The following is a 24,666-nucleotide window of genomic DNA, read 5'->3' on the forward strand; positions in this document are numbered from 1 at the left end:
TTACTAAAACGCCCTTAAACGGGATTAAGGTGCGTAAATTTGGTATTTGTTTTACACTAAGATCCTAAACTAGGGTTAGAATTATATTAGTATGTGTTAATTTATCTGTGTTTGGACTTTAGGTGGGACCCTACCCCCTAAATCATTCCCTAATCTCTGGATCCATGTCTCATTCTCTCTCTCTTCCTCGTCTCTCCCTCAGTCTCTCTCACACTCCCTCAGAAACACTCTCTCTCTCTCTTACTCTCGAACTCACTCGAGCTCTCGGACAAACACCAAGAACAATCAGAATCCTACACCAACGTCCGATCTAAGATCACCACGACACTCCTTAGGACCTCACGAGCACGGGAATACCAGTTTTAGGTAAGTTCTATTTCGAGAACCCTAGTTTTAAAACACCCCGTGTAATGGCACTGTTCACGAACTTAATTACCTGAATATTCTGAGTAGTCTCATCCACAATCTCTGGGCCCTCAAGTATTCTTTCACCAACCTCTGACCAACATAATGGCGTACGACAAGCTTTACCATAAAGTGCTTCAAATGGAGACATTCCAATACTCGAATGAAAACTATTATTGTAGGCAAACTCCATCAAATCCAAACGATCATGCCAAGAATCACCAAATTGCATCACAGAGGATCTCAACATATCCTCGAGTGTCTGAATAGTTCTCTCCGACTGACCATCTGTCTGTGGATGATAAGCTGTACTGTAAAGCAATCTAGTACCCAAAGCTTCTTGAAAAGCTATCCAAAACTTAGAAGTAAATCTTGGATCTCGATCAGAAATAATATTCACTGGGACACCATGATACTTTACAACCTTCGATATGAATAACTGAGCCAACTTATTTAAAGAGTATTTCTCCCTTACTGGAATAAAATGTGCTGATTTGGTAAGTCGATCTACAACCACCCAAATGCCATCAAAACCATTTTGTGTACGTGGCAGCTTATACACAAAATCCATCGTTATATTCTCCCATTTCCACTGGGGAACGGGAAGTGGTTGCAATCTCCCAAACGGCTTCTTTCTTTCAGCCTTAACCTGCTGGCAGACAATACACCTACTCACATACTCTGCAATCTCCCTCTTCATACCCGGCCAATAATAGAATGGTCGAATGGTATGATACATTTTAGTTCCTCCTGGGTGCATAGCATAAGCCGAACAATGTGCTTCATCCAAGATTTCCTTCTTCAGTTCCTCATTATTAGGCACATACATCCTGTTCTCTTGCATAAGCATACCATCTGATCCTCGGATCTTGAGATCTTTCTTCTTCCCTTCATTTCTTAAATTGATCAATTCTTGAATTTCTTCATCCAACGATTGAGCTGCAAGCACCCGATCAATTAAAATTGGCTTGACTTGAAAACTGGCAAGAAAAGCTTCACTTTGCTCTTCCCATTCTAACTCTACTCCAGTAGATCTCAACTCTGCCAGAAGAGGAACACGACTGGCATACAAAGCATTAAGTCGCCCTTGAGGTTTTCTACTCAGAGCATCAGCTACCACATTTGCACGACCCGGATGGTACTCAATCGTGCAATCATAATCACTTAACAATTCCAACCATCTTCTCTGACGAAGATTAAGATCATGCTGAGTGAAAAGGTACTGAAGGCTTTTATGATCGGTAAAGATCTTACATTTCTCGCCATAGAGATAGTGTCTCCAAATCTTCAAAGCAAACACAATAGCTGCCAACTCAAGATCGTGAGTCGGATAGTTTCTTTCATGAGTCTTCAACTGCCTAGAAGCATAGGCAATCACTCTACTATGCTGCATCAAAACACAACCCAAACCATTCAAAGAAGCATCACTATAGATCTCGAAGTTACCATTATCATCAGGAAGTACTAACACAGGTGCATGAGTAAGGCAATACTTCAACTGTTGGAAACTTTGCTCACAACTTTCATCCCACTCAAACTTAACATCCTTCCTGGTTAACTTCGTTAATGGCAAGGCAATCATAGAAAAGTCTTGAACAAACCGTCTATAATAACCTGCCAAACCAAGAAAACTCCGCACCTCAGTGACCGTTCGAGGTTGTTCCCAATTTTCCACTGCTGCTATCTTTTGAGGATCCACTTGAATTCCTTGAGCTGATACCACATGTCCCAAAAATGCCACTTGATCCAGCCAAAATTGACATTTACTAAATTTGGCATATAACCGGTGTTCCCTCAATTTCCTTAACACCAAGTTAAGATGTCGAATATGGTCTGATTCCGACTTAGAATATACCAGGATGTCATCAATAAAAACAATAACAAACTTGTCAAGATATTCCTGGAATACTTCATTCATCAATCTCATGAAAGCTGCAGGAGCGTTCGTTAATCCAAATGGCATCACCAAAAATTCATAATGCCCATAACGAGTCCTGAAAGCTGTTTTATGAACATCCTCATCTTTAATCTTTAATTGATAATACCCAGACCTCAAATCGATCTTAGAAAACACACAGGCACCTTTGAGCTGATCAAACAAATCATCTATACGAGGCAAGGGATAACGGTTTTTAATCGTCACCCGATTCAATTGCCTGTAATCAATGCACAATCTCAAAGTTCCATCTTTCTTTCTTACAAACAACACTGGAGCTCCCCAAGGTGAAGAACTAGGCTGAATGAAACCTTTATCAATTAACTCTTGCAATTGAATTTTCAACTCTCTTAATTCCGCTGGTGCCATTCTATAAGGAGCCAAAGAGATAGGATTCGTACCTGGAAGCAATTCAATCGAAAATTCCACATCTCTATCTGGAGGCAACCCAGGTAAATCATCTGGAAATACATCAGGATAGTGTCTGACTACTCCGACTTCCTCCACACTACCGGAATCAACATCATTCAAAACCACATGTGCCAAGTATCCCTGACAACCCTTGGATAACAATTTCTTCGCCCTTATGGCTGAAATAACACCATGCCTCACCCCACTTCTTTCACCCACAAATGTAACCTCGGGTAGTCCAGGACGAAGAAAAGTAACTGATTTCCCGTAACAATCTATATGGGCGCGATTATAATGCAACCAATCCGCCCCTAAAATCACATCAAAATCCACGATGTCTAACGAGATAAGATTAGCAGGCATAATGACATTATCTACCATCACTGGACACCCAGAGTAAAAACTATCAACATAACATTTATCCCCTCTAGGCATAGCAAACTCTAAATCAAACCCTAGAGGTGAAGGATGAGGTTGCGTTATTTGAGCAAATGTATGAGAAATCACAGAGTGTGTAGCACCACAATCAATCAAGACTCTAGCAAAATGACCAAGAACATTCAACGTACCCATAATCAAGTCTGGATGGTTCTGAGCATCTTGCAGCGAGATGTGGTTAACACGTCCCTGAGCTGGCTGTCGTCCTCCACGACCTCTGCCACTCTGGTTACCTCGTCCCTGATGAGTACGTCCTTGACCTGCCTGGACAGGCGGCCTAAACGACCCTGTACTACTAGCAGCAACTCCGCTCTGTTGGGGCTGACCCCCCTGATACCACTGAGATCCGCTAGCTGGCATAGACGGATATGAAGTATAACCTCCTTGATCCTGAGAATATCCACTCTGAAAATAAGGATCCTGGGAATAGTGATACTGTCCCGGAGCATAAGGAGCAGCATCACCCTGATAGTGATAAGCACCACCTTGGCCATAACTGCCTGAATTAAAGTTCTGTTGAGTCGGTGCTGATGTTGGCATAACAGGTTGCTGGGGCCTCTGCTGATTCTGGGGACAATACATAGCTCTATGTCCTGTCTGACCACATGTAAAGCATGCACCACTGCTTCTCCTACATTCCCCATGATGTCGGAAATTACAACGGCGACATAACGGAGGACCCGAACTACCAGCACCACTAAAGCCTCTCTGACCAGAAAATCTAGGTCCATTACCAAACCTACCACCTCCTCTCCTCGGACCTGTGGCACTAAATCCACCACTGGAAGAACTTGAACAAAATGGACGTCGGGATCGTCGGGTTCGAGTTTGGCCGAAATTGAGGAATTTTGGAAGGTATGATCTAGTTGTTTTTAGGCCTTAAAACCCTTCCAACGTGATAGTACATGTTAAATGCTTCATTTTGGTATAAAATTCGAAGAAATTGGTTGAAAAACGAAGGAGATTAGTGGATTTGAAAAAGTTTCCAGAAACCGGCGAACAGTCGCCGGCGACCGGTGACTCGCCGGAGAAGACAGGGAATCTTCCGTCAAGTTTGACGGAATATTCCGACGCCGTTAGTTAACTTTAACGGAAACCGTTAGTTTTTAACGGAATATACTAGGATTTGACGGAATATTCTCTAACGCCGTTCACTGTGCCGTCAGTGTGCCTGGCACGTGGCCGCGCGTGGGCCGCGCGTAGGTCCGTGCCACGTCAGGCGCGTGGGGGCGCGTGAGACCTCCAAAAATTATTTTAAAAATTTGGGGATGATCCTGAGGTTGTGTAGGTCACTTTGGTATATTTATATACCCAATTTGAGCATCGTATGAAGAATTAATTACCTAGTTTGGTTTAGGTGCGTTAAATGTGCGTTAAATGATTGTTTTAAGTTATTTCACTTCTAGGTGGAACTTTTAACGAGGACGAGCACATCCAGGGGCGTCAAGGGGGTTACGACCCGGCGACATACCAGTGAGTGGGCATTTGTTTTTATATATACCTATATACTCGATTTCCCCAGAAATCAAATTTAAATGAAAAGTATATTGAAATGAAATGAAATATGATGTGATTGCCATGCATAGAATATTATGGATATTATGAACTGTCGTATGATGCATATATGTATGATGGTGCTGTGGAAGCACAGGTAAGTATTTAATTAATATTATGATGATGATGATGATATATTGAGCTCATATCCTGCACCATGGTTTAGTGCTTATAGTATTCACCGCATCGCACGCTCGCCTTGGATCCAAGTAGATGCTGGTCGTACAGTCCACGCGGAGTGGGTACGACGGGCCAGTCGTAGAGTGTTAGTGAGATTATGACTGGTGGGTGACCTTAGGTTATTGTATACAGATGATTGATGAGAGAAGCACTAGAGCGAATATTACCATGAGTCGTTCAGACTACATTAGGTGGTTCCGACTTATGTGCAGAAGGTCGGACAGGTCACGCGGAGTGACTCCGGCAGAGAGTGAGATTGATAGATGATGAGCTCTAGGTTCAATCGTTCAGGGCTATTAGAGGGCCTCCGATTGATTTCTATCTTTTACCTGATTATATTATGTTAATGCATTCATACTAACTGTTGAAATTGGCATGGTACATTCTTTATTGAATCTGTTATAAGATTGATGATTGAGACAGTTGAGATATATATGCTATATACTATTTTTCTGGGAAAGTATACAGGTTTTCCAAAAAGGGGTTATAATTGTGGATTTGTGAAATGATTTGGAAAAGCTTTATTTTCGCCCACTCACGTTTTCTGTTTTTCGCCCCTCCAGGTTCTAGTTGATAGTTGAGGCGTTGGTGGCCTACGAGACTGCTTCGGCGTTCTGACAGACTAAATAAATGTAGGATTCACCCGAGGATGTTGTAAATTAGTTATGTTCCTACTTGACTGCACCTAGATGCTTATGCTCTGTTTATGTGTGTTTAGTACACTCTTATGCACATAGAATGCTAGGTTGTAAATAACTGCAATTAGTGGTTTTCGTTAATTCGTATTTTATTATTAAATCGTTTCCGCTTGCGTTATGGTTACGTCACACTCACGTGACGGCCAGCACGTCCTAGTCTTCGGGTTAGGGTGTGTCAACGAAACTCCAATGATATCTACAACTAGGATTTATAAGATAATTCTTGATAAGTTTATGTCAAACTAAAGCTACTTTTATGTTGGGTTTAAGCTTGTTGGAATTGTCACTTTTATACAAAGTTGATAAGAAAACTAGAAGAAAATCATGTGTGTCGTCGAGTATATTCCACTATGTCTTTATGAGTCATGAACAATAGCATACAACTTAGAATTATCAGAGAGATGGGTCAAAGATCCACTTTCAACAGTGTTGATATTATCCTTAACTTGTTAATTACTATCTGCATAGTCTAACGAGTGTGAGGTTTCACACAAAAGATCTCGGTGTTAGTTGGAGTGGAGTTGGGATATTTAAACTCTTCTTTTCTCAAAGATACAACGTGGGACCCAATTAATAGGTCACACGTAGGAGATCCATACATTGTCAAGGAGACTCACCCTACATGCAGATGGCCAAAGGGACCCACCCTGGCTCTCTCTACGGGCCCTCTCCCTGGCTCTTTTGATACCATGTAAAATTATCATAGAGACGGGTCGAATGCCGACTACCAACAACACCATTAATTGCCACTTGCACAGTTCGATGAGTGTGGAGTTTTATCACAAAAAGTCTCAGTGTTAGTTAGAGTGGAGTTAAGATATTTAAACTCTTCTATTCTTAAAGATACGATCGATGTAGAATATTTTAATAAAAATTTGTTGGTATACATTATTAATCAACATATTAATTCAATAATTAATCATAAAAAAGATTATGGGAAACCTACACTTATAAAGCAAAACCAACAAAAACCATACTAAACAAATCCAAATAAATCTAGATATTGCGGCAAAATAAAAGGTGGCGAAAGCGAAGGAGGGAACAGATGTGGATCGTGCTGAAGCGTCGTAGGGTATCGCAAAGGGATCGCTTGTCTAAAAGCCAAAGCAGAGACAGAGAGGGAGGAAAAGCAAGACCCGGTCAAGGCTGGCTAGGGCTTTTACTTTTTCCTTTTTTATTCGGACAAAACCATGACCGTCTATTTGTCACAGAACAAGGATCGAACCGCGTACATCTCCATCTCTATCGCTTCTCCTAGTTCTTATTTCCTCTACGTGATTACATCACTCAACCTTCTTCGTACCCTTCGTTTGCAAGTAAATCTCCAAACTGCCATTACACAAGTATATACGTGGAATTTGCATTTCTCTAATGAAAATTGAGGATTATTGCAAATTCTTTTCCCACATACTTAACATTAACAATCTGGATGACATAACGTGTTGAAGAACAAACTAATTACCTAGGAGAGATAATAGCTCAAGCTTAGCCCACAAACATGCTCTAGACTCGAACTCTAGAGATGTTGCCTTCCCAGCCTGTGTCTTCCACCAAGATATCCTTGTACTAGTCCGTATCGTGTTTAGGTAAATCCGTGATGTAAGCACTCCACAAAAGACTACACCTGGACTGGAAGAAGTAAAGGGTACCTGAGCCCCTCCTCATAAGAAGTAAAGACTACACCTCGACAAATTGGTGCTTTCATTGAGAGCTAATTCAAAATACTCGAAAAAGCCTCTTGCATTAGTTTCTTGAATTTTTTGTTACATTGAATTTCTTACACGTCATATCAATTAATTTTTCCTAGAGAAGTTTCTTGATCAATCCCTAGAGAAAGGATACAATGGTAGGAAATTCAAAACTACAACGAACAAAACCTCCTACGTGCAAGGATTTGGACCAGAGAGTGGAGACTAGGACATAGCCCTACAACGGAGGTCCTTAAGGCTCAACACGACACCAGGAGGAGCCCCACCGCCGTGGAGCCATGCCACCACTATCACCACCGTGACCCAGCAGCCACGGCAAGGCCATCAGGCCACGACTCCATTCACACCACCACTGCCACTGTAGTGCCACACCCTACCAAACCCTAGGCAGAAGGCCCAGGTCCATTTCCAAGCCCATGGCAGGAAACCCAAAATGTAGCAGCTGCTGCTAGCCAGGCAACTCAGCTGGCCCAAGCCTACGCCATACAGCCAGCAAGTCGAGATGTGGCAGATCAACAACCAGGAGGGCCCACGGCTATGCAAATCTAAGGCAAACAGACGCCGACCCAACGCGCTTAGCAACCCACTCCGATGACTCGGCCCGTGGCCCTATCCATTCCAAGGCCACCTCTAGTGATCCAGATTCCGACCATAGGTCCTGCGATAGATTCAGGGTTACTTACACCCTCACCTTTCTGCAGGAATGCCCGCTTTGGGCTCAAGCTTTGTACCTGCAGTCCATTATACTTACACCACACTTGGAGAAGCCCATTTTCCATGCTTTTCCAATCTAAACGGTGAGCACCACCTGCCCCAGCAGGTCGCCATTTAGACGAACACCCTCACGCAGCAGACTACCTTGGTGAACCAACTCCTTGAGCGCATCAAGATGCAGTGCGCCCCAAATGAGGTGTCCTGAAGCAGGACAAGGGCGGAATAACGTGACTTATTCCAGCTTCGTCCCGGCAAAGAGCCGCTCAGCCCACCATGAACCTTACGTTCGGGTAATGTGCACTCTTGTTTGGACCCTCGGGGAAACGTCTTCTCCTGCCTAAATGCACAAAGAAGCGTTTATTCCTGAGTCAACTCACGAGTCGGTGTGCATTTGAAGTTGGGTTTACACTCCGACTAGCACTCATGACATTCCAGGAGAAACGTCTACACGAGGCTAGGCCCACAAGGAGATCATTTTATAAAGCAACGGAGTATGCAGCCGCATGACACCCCAAAGGAGAGCACGAGAGCAATCTAACTTGAGTTCCACTGGCGGCCCTCGCCAAGCACGATGGCGAGCAGCACAACATGAACCGTACTGCAACCGCAGCATAGACGAGCAAGACATGCCGAAAAGTAACGTGGATTGGTAGGTCAGCACTAGGGGCAGCTGGAGGCTCTGCTGCCCTACCAGGCTCAAAATCCAAAAAGAAGTCTTTCGCCCCAGTAGTAGCAGCTGAAGTGCAAAATGACGACTATACCTCTGCTAAATAGCAATTACAGCAGGCAGGTCAAGAAGATGGCGTCAAGATCGACAATGCCCTGGAAGATGAATCAGGATGGGAACTCGAAGAAGACGCCAAACATATCTTCCTTGACGCTATGAAGCGATCAGACTACACCGAATAGGCATCCAAAAAAGATCTAAGCGATCCTGGATATGAAGTCCCTCACCACTTTGAAGGAGATCGAAAGTCTAACCTGACATTACCTCCTCTACTATCCAAGCCAGAGGCTGCGAATGATCTATGCATCTATATGGCGGTATCTGAAGCAGCAATAAGCTTTAACCTCATACGAGAAGAGTTGGGGGCCGACTACCTGTATTACACAGTTCAAAAGCTCTCATTGATGCGGAAGCCAAATACCCTAAAATCAAAACTTTGATTTTGACGCTAGTTGTTGCAACCCGAAAGCTCAAGTCGTACCTTCAGAAGTATACAGTCATCATCATGACACGATATTCCACACAACCTAGACGCACGACGTTAAAGGCGTGAAAACTAGTAGACATTCCGACGAGTGCAGCAAGTCAACCCAGAAACGCCCCAGAGGCAGCCGAGTACACCATAGCCATACTAGCCCTACTTGCAAGAAATTTCTGACACTTACACATCGATGTATCATCCAACTACCAGGGATCGGGAGCAGGCCTAGTTCTCACTACCCCGGACAGTTTAATGCTCGAGCAGGCAATCACTCTAAACTTCAAGGCGTTAAACAATGAAGTAAAGTATAAAGCTCTTCTAGCAGGTCTCCGATTGACGAAAGACCTAGCGGTGAAAAAGCTCGCGATCTATTCTGATTCCTAGGTAATCACTAACCAAACCTCATGGGAGTACGCATCAAAGCATCCAAGGATGGCCCGATTCTTCGAGAAGGTACGAGAGCATCTATTAACGTTACAAGCGTACACACTTACTCAGGTTTCAAGAGAAGAAAATGCCCACGCAGACGCATTATCAAGCATAGGCTCCGCACTGGACCATCAGCTTAGGCGCTGCATTCCAGTCGAGTACTTGGAAAGGCCAAGCATAGATGAGGAACTAGCAATGGAGGTAGCGCAGATCAGCACAACCCCGAGTTGGCAAGATCTCATCATTAACTAAATAGTCAATGGAACGCTTCCCGCAAGTAGACTGGAGTCCAGAAAGCTCCAAATGAAGGCAGCATGCTACTACATATGGAGCGGCATACTTGTTCAAAGATCATTCTCAAGACAACATCTCCGCTGCTTATCATCTCCCGACGACATGAAGATTCTTAGCTCAATCCATGAAGGCGTCTATGGAAACCACTATGAATACCGCTCCCTGGGGCAAAAAGCTCTCAACACTAGTTATTACTGACCAACCATGCATCAATACGCCCAGGTGTATGTACAAAAGTACGACAGCTACCAGTGCTTCAAGCCCGTGCCCGCACTACCTTCCAACGAACTTCACCCGCAGACGAGCCTTTGGCCTTTCATGCAGTGGGCGATCGACTTGGTAGGACCAATGCCGCCTGCCACTAGGGGCAGATGCATGATGATTGTAGCAACTGACTACTTCACAAATTGGGTTGAAGCCGAGCCCATGACTACTACTACCCAGACGGACATAGAACGCTTCATATGGAAGAACATCATCTGCCGCCTCAGCATCCCACACTCCATCGTCACCGACAATGGTCTGTAGTTCGTGGACAAAGACTTGGTGAAGTTCATCATAAAATATGGCATCAAGCAGCACATGTCCATGCCCCAATATCCGCAGGGCAACTAGCAGGCCGATGCATCCAACAAGATCATCATTGACTGCCTTAAGAAGTACCTTTCAGACAAGAAGGGTATGTGGCCAGATGAGCAACTGACGAAACTCCATTCTCCCTGGCTTATGGTTTTGAGGCGATCATCCCTCCCAACGTCATGGTGCCAAACATCCATACTGTATTACCGAATTTTGAACAAAACGAAAAGGAGATGGCCACCAACTTAGACCTGGCAGAGGAAGAGCAGGATAAGGTTATCAGCCGCATTATGGTCTATCAGTAATAGCTCATCTCCAACTATAACAAGAGGGTAAAAATCAGGTAGTTCCAGCCAGGAGACTTAGTCCTCATAAAATCCTTCATGACCACTTGATTAGAAGGCTCTAAAAAGATGGCTCTCATCTAGGAAGGTCCGTACAAAATCAGCCAAGTAGGCGGAAGAGGCAGCTACACCCTCACCACTATTAGTGACAAAGAAATTAATAAGCAATGGAATGCCTACAACTTAAGAAAGTACGTGTGACCTCCTACTGTTCCTTGGACCCCGTTCAAGATGAAAAAAGTTCGAAGATTCAAGCAGCTCAACGAACAAGACCTCGTATACCGAGAATTATCAATTCTTATGCCATTACTACCTATGAACAAAGCTAATAAAAGCCTCTATTTTCAATGAAGATTGAAGGAATTATTCACAAGCCTAGGCCAATGCATAAACAAACTGACCAACCTTGTGATAAGCAGAAGACGCCCGATACGCCGCAGACATGGCGTAAGCTCTCCAGCTCAAAAGGGTAAACTAATTCCCCAACACCCATCTGGGTAAGCTTTCCAATGCGAGAGGGTAAACTAATTCCCCAACACCTATATGGGTAAGCTCTCTAGCGCGAGAAGGTAAACTAATTCCCCGACACCCATCTAGGGTTTGCTCTCCAGTGTGAAAGGGTAAACTATTCCAGAATATCCAGACGTGGATAGGTTGTACAACTGCTCAGTTCCCCCTGAATGCATTGACTACCTACACTGGACGACTCCCAAAATTGGCCATGATAGCTTTTCCCCTGGAATAGATTAGCCAACAGAAAGATTTAATTCTGTGGGATCCCAGGTCTCTAACCGAAAGAGACGCTAAGTGCAAGACCCCTGCCTATGAAAGAATTTGCATGACAAGATGGTCCATCCTCGACGTAAAAATCTTCATAAAGCGGCTTGGTTTTAAAGTGTTACAATACTAGTTAAGCGACCTACGGAACCAAAGCTGCGACTCGGAAGGATATGACCTCTCAAGACCGACTTTGCCTACACTTCACACCAAAAAAGGCTTCCGAGAGCCAGGGATGAAGCCTGAAGTGATTACGCAGTTCATATGCTTCTGTAAGTAAGACACCTGGCTGACAACTAGAAGGCTAAAAGCCCAAGGCAGCTCGTAAGCCAAAACTTACACCTTCTATGACTACGCGAACTCGCTTGCTTATTTACAAGCAGTACTTCCGGTCGACGATCTATGGTTTAAGTTTTGCTGGGACAAAGTCGAGTGTCACGACTATAGCAGCTAGTGGACTTCCTCTGCTTCCTATGAGAAGCACGAGTCCGACTGACGGCTCTATAAGTAAAAAATCTGGCAACATGCCCCGGGAGGGCCAAAGCTCAAGAAGCCACTAAAGTCGAGTGTTACGACTATAGCAGCTATGCGGGCCTCCTCTGCTTCCTACGAAAAGCATGAGTTTGGCCGATGACTCTATAAGTTAAAAATCTAGCAACATGCCCCAGGAGGGTCAAAGCTCAAAAAGCCACTAAAGTCGAGTGTCACGACTATAGCAACTACGCGAACCTCATTTACTTCCTATTAGAAGCATGAGTCCGACCGACGGCTCTATAAATTAAAAATCTCGCCACACGCCCCGGGAGAGCCAAAGCTCAAGAAGCTACTAAAGTTGAGTGTCAACACTATAGCAGCTACGTGGACCTCTTCTGCTTCCGACGAGAAGCATGAGTCCAACCGACGACTCTATAAGTTAAAAATTTAGCAACATGCCCCGGGAGGGCTAAAGCTCAAGAAGGCACTTGAAAGCCGAAATACAACCATAGTGGCCAAAAGAACTCCTCTGCTTTCTATGCAAAGCACGTGTTCGATCGCCGGCCCTATAGGTTAAAAAAAATTTCACAATAGCCCCAGGAGGGCTAAAGCTCATGAAGCTACCCAAAACCGAGATTCATAGCTATAGTTGAACACAACGAGTTTGGCTGTCGACTCTATAAGTTGGAAATCTCGCATTTCTTCCTTTTGCACGTAAAACTATAGAAGCCCCAAAGCCAAAACTGAAGCCTAAAGTGATCGCGTGAGTCAACTGCTCCATTGAAGTAGCCAACTCAACTGCCCGTCCTACGGTAAAGTTTTGCCAGATGCCTTAAGCATGCAAGGCTCCCGAAGCTGAAACTAAAACCTAAGTGAAGACGTGGGATCAACTGCTTCGTTGAAGCAGCTCACCCAGCTTATCGTCTTACTGTAAAGTTTTGCTAAAGACATGGCGAAATAAAAGGATGAAGCAAAAACAAGGAAAGTTGTTTATTAAATTTCTAGCAAATTGATAAACCGGCTTGAAGGCCAGCAAAGTTCAAATAAAGCTGAACAAAAAGGAAAATAAGAAAACTCCTAAGTTTAAGCAAAAAGACTACTCCTTAATAGCTTGCACAACCACAGGTTCCTCGACTGCCACGCATTCAGCAGTTGTGCCATTCCCAGCAGCCAAAACTTCCATCTGCTCATCCTCAGCCGTCTCTGCCTGGACTGCCTGACCCTCAACTGCCCCACCAAAGGCAGCCTCAAATAAGAAATCAAGCAGATCAACTAGAGAAATGGAAAAATTATCGAAGTCCTTCTCGGAAAACTCATAATCCGACAGCCTACCTTGAAGATGGTCTACATAGCCAAGCTTGTAGAAATCTGCCTGACAAGAAGCAAGTGCCACTTCATGACCAACTTTCTCATTCTTCAGCTGCGCATTCTCATCAACAAGCCCAGTGTGAGCACCCTGTAACTTATCCAGTTCCTTTTTTCAGGTTCTCGCTAGTAGACAACGCACCTTGCAGATTCATCTCCTTGGACTTAAGCTTACTGGCAACCTTTTTGAGACAAGACACTTCAACATGTTTAAAGACAAGCTCATCGTCCTTAACAAAGCAAGCAGATCGTAGCTCTGAATTGACACGCTCAAGGTCCTCGACCACTGGAGAAACACGACGAATTTCCTTATCTGCAGCTTCCAACATCGCTTAAGTCGCACTAAGCCTAGCATTCAAATGGGCCACCTTGTGATGAGCGATCTTCAGCTATAAAGAAGTAGGGGTAGAAACATTAGACCCTTTCAAAACTGCGAGTTCAGATTCGAGCTTATAGATATTTTCAGCAGCCGAGCGAAGTTAAGCCACCAACGCCACTTCGGTTTCTTTAGCACACTTGACAGCATCCTGATCAACGTGCATAGACTTGGTTGCCAGGATCAAAGTCTTATGCATTGTAGCAATCAAGGGAGACTTTCCCGAGTAGGCAGGACGCTTCGCAAAAGAGTCTTAGTGGACGACAACTTTCCCAACACTGTCAACAAACTTGGTGCATGCATCAACGTCCTCAAGTAGGTCAACCTTCAGCAGTGCACAAACCTTGGGAAACTCTCCAGCCTCAGACTCAGTGAATCTCTCACAACTGCCCGTGTAAGCAGATTTCCTCTTCTCAGCAGACGATTCAGTCATGGTAGAAGGAGGAGCAGGCCCAGACGCCACTTTCGCACATAATCCATCTTCCCGCTCTTTATAGCAGTGAACCTCTCAAAAGCCGATTGAGACTTAGTTTCTGATGGACGCTTCGATACAAACCCGAACACCGAAGACGTCACTGAACCCTTCCGCTCGGCAAGTCTCTTAGCAATGGATGCGGTCACCTTCGGAGCAGCAGGTTTCACAGGCTTAGGCTCAACAATCTTCTTTGTCCCTTTGAGGGAAATTAGATCAATGACAAACTTCTTGGCAGAAGACGAGCTCCCACGAGCAGCAAAAGAAGTGTTTGGCTTCTTCTCAGCCGAAGTCTTACAAGTAGGTGAGGAAGACCTTTTCTTTCCACCATCATTGGCAGCAGGCTTTACAGTAGCGATCGGGCAAGCCAACTTCTCGTTCTTTATTCGCTTTATCTCTTCCTTCGGAGGCAGGCCACCTTTCTCCCGACGAAAACGGCTGAGCAGCCAGACCACTCACAGTACTCAGCAGGAATGCTCAAGGCGACATGCACTTTTTTCATAACTGGTGAAGTCCTTAAAGTTGAGCCAAACTCTGAATCTAAGCAAAGTAAGAAAGACGATCAATAAATAGAAGTCATAAAGCAATTTAAGAAAAATTCAAGCAGGACAAGAATGAAGCAGTTCACTTACGATTGATAAAGGTAGTCAGGACATGCAGCTCAGGAGAATAGTCAGACTCCCACTCTTCGCTCACCTCAAAGGTATCTCTCACCCACTCATAATCACCTTTGCTAGAAGCATCGAGTAGCCTATGGTGAGACCTCAGCTGCCCTACACCTTCCTTGTGGCCAATCTCAAAGAAGTAACATAACTCATGTATAGTCAAGCCAAGATCAAAGAACTTGCTCAAGTTCGAGAACCCCATCATTGCACGAACTGCATTTGGGGAACATTGAGTAGGCGCGCATTTCATGGAGCAGATCACCTCCTGGAAAAGATGTGGCATGGTGGGAGGCAAGCGTCTCCTTCCCCTCTTTGTTCCACGCCCAGCGCCTCCTAGGCAGGCCCAAGCCTCTTGGCCCAAGTTGCACACGCAAGAAAGCTGGCCCACGTCGATCTCTTTCCCTCTCTTCTTGCCTTCACGAGCTCGTGTCCAGCAGCCTTGAAGACCAAGCCCAAGCCGATCTCCCCGTGCCCCAGCTCGTCGATCCCCTCGACCTGGCCCAAATATTCTAGAGGCGACACGTGAAATTTTATTCAAAGAAGACAAGATTGCCCTCAATAAATGGGCAGGCTCCTCAGATGCTCCCACGCGCAGCTCACACCCCTAGAGGCCGTAACAGCTAAACACAACTGCCCACAACTCACCTACCCTTGGTAAAGAATTAATGATAAGGATTAATTACCCAAATTATATCTTTAATACATTCCTAATTGAAGATTGACTCCAATTAAGTAAGTAATCTTAATTTAAATCAATTAGGGATAATTACCCCATTATCTCAAGATATTATCTCCTATTAAATATCTTGGAAATATTTATAGAATATCTCTCTAGTAAACACTATATGGCCGGCCCTAACCCTATAAATACCCCATATTCTACCAAATTTTCAAAGCTTTTGCAACCCTAAAAAAGCCCTAAACACTTTACTCTCTCAGAGAAACTAACTTAGGCATAGGAGATCCGTTGACCTAACCCCCCTACCTCTTGGGCGAGTGAGGCGTAGATCTTTGATCAAAGGTGTTGATTGTTTTGCAGGTACATTTCGTCAAGACTGAAGACGATGAAAATTTACATCGACAATAACGTAATATCAAACTCACTATATATATATAAGATCGTTCTTGCATGCATATGAGCAAAACTTCATATCTCTTTCAACGAAATGCAGCTACACCAACTGATCATATTTGAAACATGTTTATTGTTTTGCATTGGGTTTGCAATTAAGAGGGAAGATGAAGGCTAAACTTGGAACAAAATCCCCCAGTCAGCGTCCACAAAAAGGAACGAGAAACGGTCTCATCCCCGACAATCCATGACCCCATTTATTTCGCAGCGTATGTAACTGCCAAAAACCACCCGACTCCCCTTATCTTTCGACACTACTCTCTCTCTCCTCCTTCGCTTTCTCTCTCTCTCCATCTGCTTCCCATTTCTCTCTTCTTCTAACTCTTCAATCTCAGGAGAAACAAACAAAATCGAAAATCCAGAAAATGGGCGCAACAGATAATCAGGGTTCGTTTCTGAACCGAATCAGTATCCGACGAAACCAGGTGGTTTCCATGGACGGAAACCACGAACAGGAACTCGAAGACCTCGAACACTTCCAGAAGCACGTGGCGGATCGTTTCTCCGACCTCCTATCTCCGCCGGAGGACTGCCCGTCCGACCCAATTTTATCCATCGCTTGGGTCCGGAAGCTCCTCGACGTCTTCCTCTGCTGCGAGGCCGAGTTCAAGGCCGTTCTGCTGATGGGTCGGGACCCATCACAGATTTCCAAGGCACCGCTCGACCGGCTTGTCCCTGAATTCTTGGACCGCGTTGTCAAAGCTCTGGACATTTGCAACGCGGTCTCCCATGGGATCGAGTCGGTCAGGCATTTTCAGAAGCTGGCCGAGATTGCAGTCTCTGCTTTGGAACAGAGGCCGCTTGGGGATGGCCAGGTTCGGAGGGCTAAGAGGGCGTTGCATTCGCTGGTAACAGGGATGGCGGTGGAGGACAAGGAAGGAGGTGGAAACAAAGCCACCGAGAGAACCTGGTCTTTCGGCCGCAGACAGGGCATTTCCGCCCCGAGTAAAGACCGAGCTGTCGGGCATTTTCGGGCCTTGTCGTGGGGTATGTCTAAAGGCTGGTCCGCCGCAAAGCAAATTCAAGCGATGTCGAGCAACTTGGTGGCGCCGAAAGGCAATGAGGCTTCTGGATTGGCTCAGCCAGTTTATATAATGAGCACGATTATGGTGTTTGTGATGTGGATGTTGGTGGCGGCAATTCCGTGTCAAGAGAGGACCGGGTTGATGACTCACCTTCCGGTTCCGAGGAATTTATCTTGGGCGCAGTCCATGATCGGGATTCAGGAGAAGATCGCCGAGGAGTGGAAGAAGAAAGAGAAGAAGGGGTCCGCTGGTTTGCTTGAGGAGATGCAGAGGATGGAGAAATTGGGGCAGTCTTTGATTGAATTTTCGGACTCGTTTCAGTTCCCCGCAGAGGCGGAGAAGCTGGAGGAGGTGGCCGCGCAGGTGGCAGAGCTGGTGGAGAGCTGTAGGAGGATGGAGGAGGGTTTGGTGCCTTTGCAGATGCAGATCAGAGAGTTGTTTCATAGGGTGGTGAGGAGCAGGACTGAGGTGCTTGAGGTTTTGGACCAAGGCGGTAAACCCTCAGCGCCCATCATGTAATAATACTTGGGCACTCACCAGTCACAAATTCTCTTTCACTGGCGTCATATTGCTCAATGAGCCATGAAGAATTGGAAGATGGTTTTTTTGGTTTTTTTTTTCGATCTTGGAAAGTGGATTAGTATAGTTACTAGAAGCGTTCCTTTTCGTAGGAGTATATAGCTAATAGCCTAATGGCTTCAGTCTATAAGGTTGTGCTGAAGTATATGCATTGCTTATCTACTCTGTTCCCCCCCTCTTCATTTTTGGTGTTAATTTTTGTTTATTTGAGTACAGAAACTCTAATTGAAAAGAGAAAATGTACATACCCAATTCAGTTGGTGTTTTCTCTTTTCTGTTTGGTTAAACTTTAAATGATCAGACCCAGTAGTTCTTCAGTTCTCTTATTCTCTTTTTCTGTGTCAATCTGTTCTTGCAAAATTTTCATAAATCTAGCATTGGATTTAAGATGAGAATGTTGTTAGCATCTGTTGGAAAGTTGAGGACATTTCTCCATATGTGTATTGTGTTCCGACGGTTGTTTGATGAACAGGTTGTGTTCCTATCGCAATTCAAAATTCCTCAATAACGAAAAAGATATACTCTGGTAGCAGTTGTGTGACGGAAAAAATGGAAAGAGATATTTTCTGGATCTTTCCTTTCAAAATTCAGACATCAAGTGATTCAGATACTTGAAATTTGATTTAAAGGCTAAAAACAGAGAAATTAATAAAAACTTTTAAAAGTTATAATAATTTTTTACCGTTTGATCAAATTTTAAAGAACGGAATCACTTAATCTTGAATTTTGAAGGAAAAGATCCAAATAAAATCTATTTACGGAAAAGATATGTTCTGCAGCTTCTGCTTGGCTTTCGAGCTTCAACTTACTCTAATGGACACATCACATCCAAAGTTTTTATTGTATTATTATTGAAATCACATCCATAGTTTAAAAGTGTTAAACGATAGGATGCCTTTAACTACCAACCGAAAGTGTAAAGTTATAACCGCAATTGGGGCAAGGGCAACCTCAATGATTAGTGTGATTGGCAGTCATGTGTGCCACTTGTTTTGCAATAGTTCCTAATTCTAAAACCATTTACCTATTTTTTTTTTCCACTAACTAAAGTTAGAATAAATTAAGATATTATTGGTTGTTTTTATTTAAACCCTATAATTTGTTGACAACACTTCACATTCAAAATTTCTTCTTTCAATTCCAGTTTTACTCTTCGTTTTGTTGAATTCACCTCACCTCCACCAACAAACAATAAAATCCCACAACTACCCACCCCACAACCACAACAACAACTTCGCCGATGACCCCATTCAATCTTAATTTTCTTTCTTTCATAGTTATGCTTTTGTTTGGCATCTGACATAGGATTGAGGGGAATGATCACACATGCATTGGGCTATTGCGATTATGGATGAAAATGAAGCCTATAAAACTATTAAAAACCCATTTTCATCATTTCCATGATAGACTGTTTGGATGTTGAAATGAAATTTTTATCTTTCCCTGATAAGCTAGTTTAGATTTATAAAGTGTATAGCTAACTGCATGAAATTTCAATTTTGTGTTTTGGCTAGGTTGAATGGAATCACGGGAGAAGGGTGGTGGTGGTGGGTGGGTGGCTGTGTTAGATTTTTTGTATTTGGGAGGTGGGGTGAATTCAACAAAAGGAAGGGTAAAGTTGGAATTGTAGGGAAAAAATTTAATTATGGGATGTTTTCAACAAATTATGGGGTGTGAATAAAAAACGCCATATTATTTTGTGTAGATTATGATAAATTTTGTTTAAAATATGTTCAATGCGTATAGGATCGTATTTGGTTTCATTCCTACTTTGAGGATGTGTTATAATTTTATCTTATAGTAATTGAAATGTTTAGATTCTTTATCATTATTTAAAAATTATGCCTATAAAATGTTTATTTTAATTTGGAGACGACTAGCAATTCATAAATACAAAATAAATCGATGATTATGATTATATGTAATATCTTCATGACTAATTATTAACATGTTTAACTCAAATGAATGGCTAAGTGCTCCAAATCGATTATTTTTTTTTCTAGAAATGATCTTCAAATGATGAAAGTAGAATATTATTCGAATTAAGACTTTTATACGATGAAAAAAATAATGCATGATCGTGTGTGCTTTATACCATTGAGATTTGAGGTTGGCAAAAAGTATATGCCTCATTTGGAAATGTTTTTGGAATGATTGAAAACACTTTTGGTGAAATTGATTTTGGATTCCAAGGCCACTTTAACTATTGTTTTGGAAGAAGCACCAGATATGTGCTTCTGGTGCTTCTTGCAGGAAGCATTTCAAGTGTTTTTTTTTATTTTTTATGATCCACTTGATTTTTTACTAAGTATTAGTTTCTAAAACATTTTCACTAAAAAAATTTTCAGTTATTTTAAAAACACTTCAAAACGAGCTAATAATATCACATGGAAGATTGCTGAAATGCATACCTACAATTTATCCTAAAGGGGAACCAAGATACCACATAAGACCATGTGCAATGGTGCAGAATAAAGCTTAACAACTTAAGTCAAAATTTATTAAGCCATATCATGGGCGCATAGCTGGGGCTCGCCCACTATCTTGGCTTAAATTTTGGAGGGAACTTGGTCCAAAATTATTTTTTTCTCCCCAAAACTTATTATAACCCAATGATTAGAAATGGCTTGGCGGGTTTTAAAGCTTCAAATTTAAGCTAAACCCTCAACTTTGCAAATGGTCTAAAGAAGCCAAATGGGTTATTAAACACGAATATGACTTTGTTTTTGGCTAACAAAAGGACAATTGTGTGACTTTTGAAGCTTCTTGAGGGTGGTTGTTGATTACACTTTCACATTTCCCATGTGATCCACCAATTATGCTCCTTTTTTTATCATTCGTCAATGGAAGTTTTAAAGTCTTCACTATAACAAAGGGAATAAAGCTAGTAGCATGAGAGATTTTTTTCTAGAGTGGGGTATTCAAGCGGTGCTGCATCAATGTGATTATCTCTTTTATCACGTGAATTCATATGTATTATTTGAAATCATATCAATATAGGAATTATTTGTGAGTAAGTTCAACTCCTATGAGAAGTAAGGTCTGTAACTTTGTAATTCCACTTATGCTCATGTATTTTCTATTGATATTGTGCTTATATCCAGACTGATTATGTTGAAGGCTTAAGGTCAAACCAAATTTGTTATATATAGCGTCACTTTGCCCATCTCTTACCAAAAATAAAAAACAGATATCAATAAGTTCTTGACTTAGTAGTATTAATACATGAGTAAACAACAACGTTTTACGAAATTTACTGGTTTCTAAATTCCTATGAATGCTTCAAATCGTACCCAAAACGTTTGATGAGTTCCCCGAAAAAAGCTGATAAACATCTACTTTGCCCTTTAAAAAAAGGACTTATGTCCCCTGTGATACAAAATATCTCATTGTTTGTCTAAACTTGCAAGTGTGCAACTTTGCATCTTCGCTTTTATTTTGCGCCGATGTCACTCCATTTTTTTAAGTTAATCAAGTAATCGTAAACTTGGCTAACGTGAAATTAATGTTTTGCTCGAAATTGGTATTTTTTTTGTCTGACTAGCAAAAAGATTTAGCTAAAGGCATGGGCGGCCATAAATAAAAATATGGCCTGCTAAGAGGCCTATCCATTTTTATTTATGCAAAAGTAACACGACTTCGGTCTAATAACTTCGAAGCTAAACTTGGGCTCGAACGATCATCTCATTTTTCTTTAACTTGCCCGGGGCTCATACACGGTTCTCTTTGTATGTTTGCCACTCAAACGACCAGAGCATAGGAATATTTTGTTTCCTTCAATGAATACACACACGTCATCTGATATAGTGAGGTCACTACTACAATTGTGCAAATTACCTCAAGGCACAACTGAAGGCCACCTACCAAAAATTATAGTCTCTCTAGATGCAAATTCCAGCCGTCTTCTCCTTTGATGAAAATGCACTTACAAAATAATAACACCAAAGATTAAGGCCAAAAGCCTCACGCGCCCATGATGATTTTTTTTGGTGGGGGGGGGGAGGGGCCTTTGCCGTAGAATCTCCAATACCAAAGTTAGAATTTGAAAGAGAAAGTGTTTAGGAATTTGTGGGTAGAGAATGACTTAGCTTTAATAGGAAAACATGGCTATTTATTGGGGAGTGACCGGCCCTATTTGGAGAATAGGGGCCGGCCACATATGGTCACATTGTGAGTATAATTGCAAGATGTTATGTGAAATAATAACTTGGCAATTAATCTTAAATGGAATAGGAAAATTGCGAGTTACCTTTTGAGCAAGGATTTGATGAGGAGTGATGAGAGAGATTTGAATAAATATCATTTTGATCATACCTTTAACCCTTCCTTGACTGAACCGTTATTGTCTGTTGCATGCTTGTGGGAATCCCGTTGTGCGTAGAGGATAATTTGATCATTTTCATCCAAAAGTACACGTGTCACCTCCATAATTTTCTTGATTATTTTTTGCTCCACAAATGCCCCCACACATGTTGGGCTGCTCGCAGGAAATGGCAATAGGTGTAGAGATCTTCCCTTGCTTTAGGAAACATAAGATTGTTTCCTACTTTGATGTAGATTCTCACATTAATTGGAAATTAGATCATTCTAGGAAAGGGAAATCAATCACTTCCAAAGTCTATTTAAGTCTACCTTAAGTAGATGATTAAATCAACTTCAAAGAGCAATTTATTCTACCCTACAAGAGAAAGAGAAGGCTAGAGGATATTTGTTCCCCTCCCCTAGCAATCTTCTATACTTGCCCGTGCAAAGGACCGTCTTTTGTTGCTTTCTTCGTCTTCACGCTACACTAAGGTAAGAAAAAATTAATTTTTCATTGTCTTCGTAATTTTTGGGAGCTTCGAGGCTTGAAATTTGGCTCAACAGAGGTCGAGGATGTGTGAAAAGATGGCTTGGAAAGGCCATGGCACTATTGTCGTGGGTGGCATGGTGTAGCGATGCTCGGCTTGGGCCGAAGGCTGATGGCGCGAGCCTAGGGCTCGGCGCATGTCTGGCTTAGGCTAGGGTGCTGGGGCGCTTGGGTCTGGGCAGTTGTGCCTGGGCCCGTGTTGGAGAGAGGAAGGGAGGCTTATACCTCATTCCTGGGCTACTTGTGGATGGCTGGGCTTCAGCCCATGTGAGAAGTGAAAGAGTAAGAGAGGGATACGCTGGGGCGTCATCCCCCCTCCAATTGAATTGGGCCATAAAGCCTACGGGCCAATAAAGGATTGGACCAGGTTGTGGGGCCTGGATCGGTTGTTGGGCTTCTGCGATCTCGGGTTGTGGGGCCTGATGGGCTGACCTCTTTTTCTTTTTTCTTTTTTTAACGATTTGTTCTCGCAACTTTGTAAAATTTCTTTAAGCATATCTTCTTCAAGCCACAAAAGTGATGAAGGTGTGCTGCTGTTGTATCATCAAGGTGGTTCTTTGAGTAAAGTGGGCTACTTCAAGGCTGCTCACTTCAAAATTAATTCTGATGACTCATTCAAAGACTTCCTCGAAGCGTATAGGCATAAGCAATTCTGTCGGGGGTGCGTGTGAAATGTGCCAAGGAAAGTAGCAGCCGTGAGCCATGTAGTAGGGCTCGAAAAGCCATTAAGTTTCACCCTTACTACTTCGTGTTAGGATTTACTTTCCCATGTCATGCTTTTTCCAAGAAGTGCTTTGCTCGATGAAGTGTGCTCCGGCTCAATGTTCTCCAAATGCGGTTCGTGTGATGTTGGGGTTCCTCAATCTAAGCCAATTCTTTGACTTGGATCTAACCGTCAACAATTTTGGTATTTCTTTGACATAGGCCACATTGATGGAGTTAGGCAATTGCGATCCCGCTATAAGCTCTTCGATCATTTGAGCAAGGGAGATCATGACTGGGCCAATGAGACTTTAAAGATAAGTGGAGAGTGGGAGTCGGAATCTTCCCCTAAGCTGCGCATTTCAATGATTTTCATCACCAGTAAGTAGATTGCTTAGTCTCTAGGCTGCTTTATGCATTTGCTGAGCTGCTATTTGATTTGTTGATTGTCTTCCTCTGCTTATGCAGATTCGAAATTCGGCTAAACTCCCAAGACTTCTCTAGATATGAAGAATGTGGATGTTGCTTTATGTATCCATGTTGAGTACTGTGAATGGCGCTGGTTGCTTAGTCATTTTCGCGAGGAGAAAGGTGGGATGCCCCCAAGAGAGGAGATAAAGCGGATCAAGGCAAAGGCATTGGCTTGTTTTATCACTGTCGTAGAGCCTGCTGTGAATAAAGGTGGAAAGAAAAGATCTTCCTCGCCTACTCAAGAAATGTCGGCTAAGAAAAAACTGAAGACTTTCTCCATTGTTTGTGAAGGTTCGCCTGCTGTCGATAGGCTTGTGATTGACTTGGCTTCTTCTAAGGGGAAGAAAGATGGGGCTACTAGATCCGAGCCAATGATGCCTACCATGCCAAAGGTGGCTAGTATGATTGCTGATAGGATTGCTCAACGTAGAGGTTCTGTCGTGCCCCTAGTGCCAAAATCTATGCCAACACATCCGTTGAGAGCTAAGTCTAGTTTACCTTTGGAGAGGCTTGCTGCTAAGAAGAGTGATAAGGTGGACTTTGCTGCTAAAGTGGCGCCAAGGCCTACTCCCCTTGCTACTGAGACTAATTCACTTGCTGAGAAAGAGAACACTGCTTGCTTGGGCAATTGTGAGAAATCTACCAAGCCTGTTTCTAGGGAGGTTGCTGAGATTTGTGCGCTTTTGAAACCAGATTTACTTGAAGACATGGACGCGTGTGCCAAGCTTGTCGATGGCGTTAGAGGAGTTATTTGCCCAAGTTCCTTTGTGAAGCATACGACCGAATATAAAATGACTGATCTGCTTGCTATGATTCAGGAAACGGTGATTCTAGTAACGTAGTCTATACTCATTGATCAAAAGGATACCAAAGTTGCCAA

General features: G+C 43.0%; 1 protein-coding gene across 1 annotated transcript; it reads left to right on the forward strand.

The window, feature by feature from the left end:
- The first annotated feature begins 16,344 nt into the window (after window positions 1-16,344).
- Window positions 16,345-18,081, forward strand: LOC103411788 (protein ROH1A). Its single transcript, XM_008350412.4, has one exon. The coding sequence runs from the start codon at window positions 16,526-16,528 to the stop codon at window positions 17,702-17,704; it is 1,179 nt and encodes a 392-aa protein (XP_008348634.1). The 5' UTR covers window positions 16,345-16,525; the 3' UTR covers window positions 17,705-18,081.
- Window positions 18,082-24,666: the final 6,585 nt, after the last annotated feature.

The sequence above is a fragment of the Malus domestica genome, chromosome 14 (assembly GCF_042453785.1).
Source record: "Malus domestica chromosome 14, GDT2T_hap1".
In the NCBI taxonomy this organism is placed as follows: domain Eukaryota; kingdom Viridiplantae; phylum Streptophyta; class Magnoliopsida; order Rosales; family Rosaceae; genus Malus; species Malus domestica.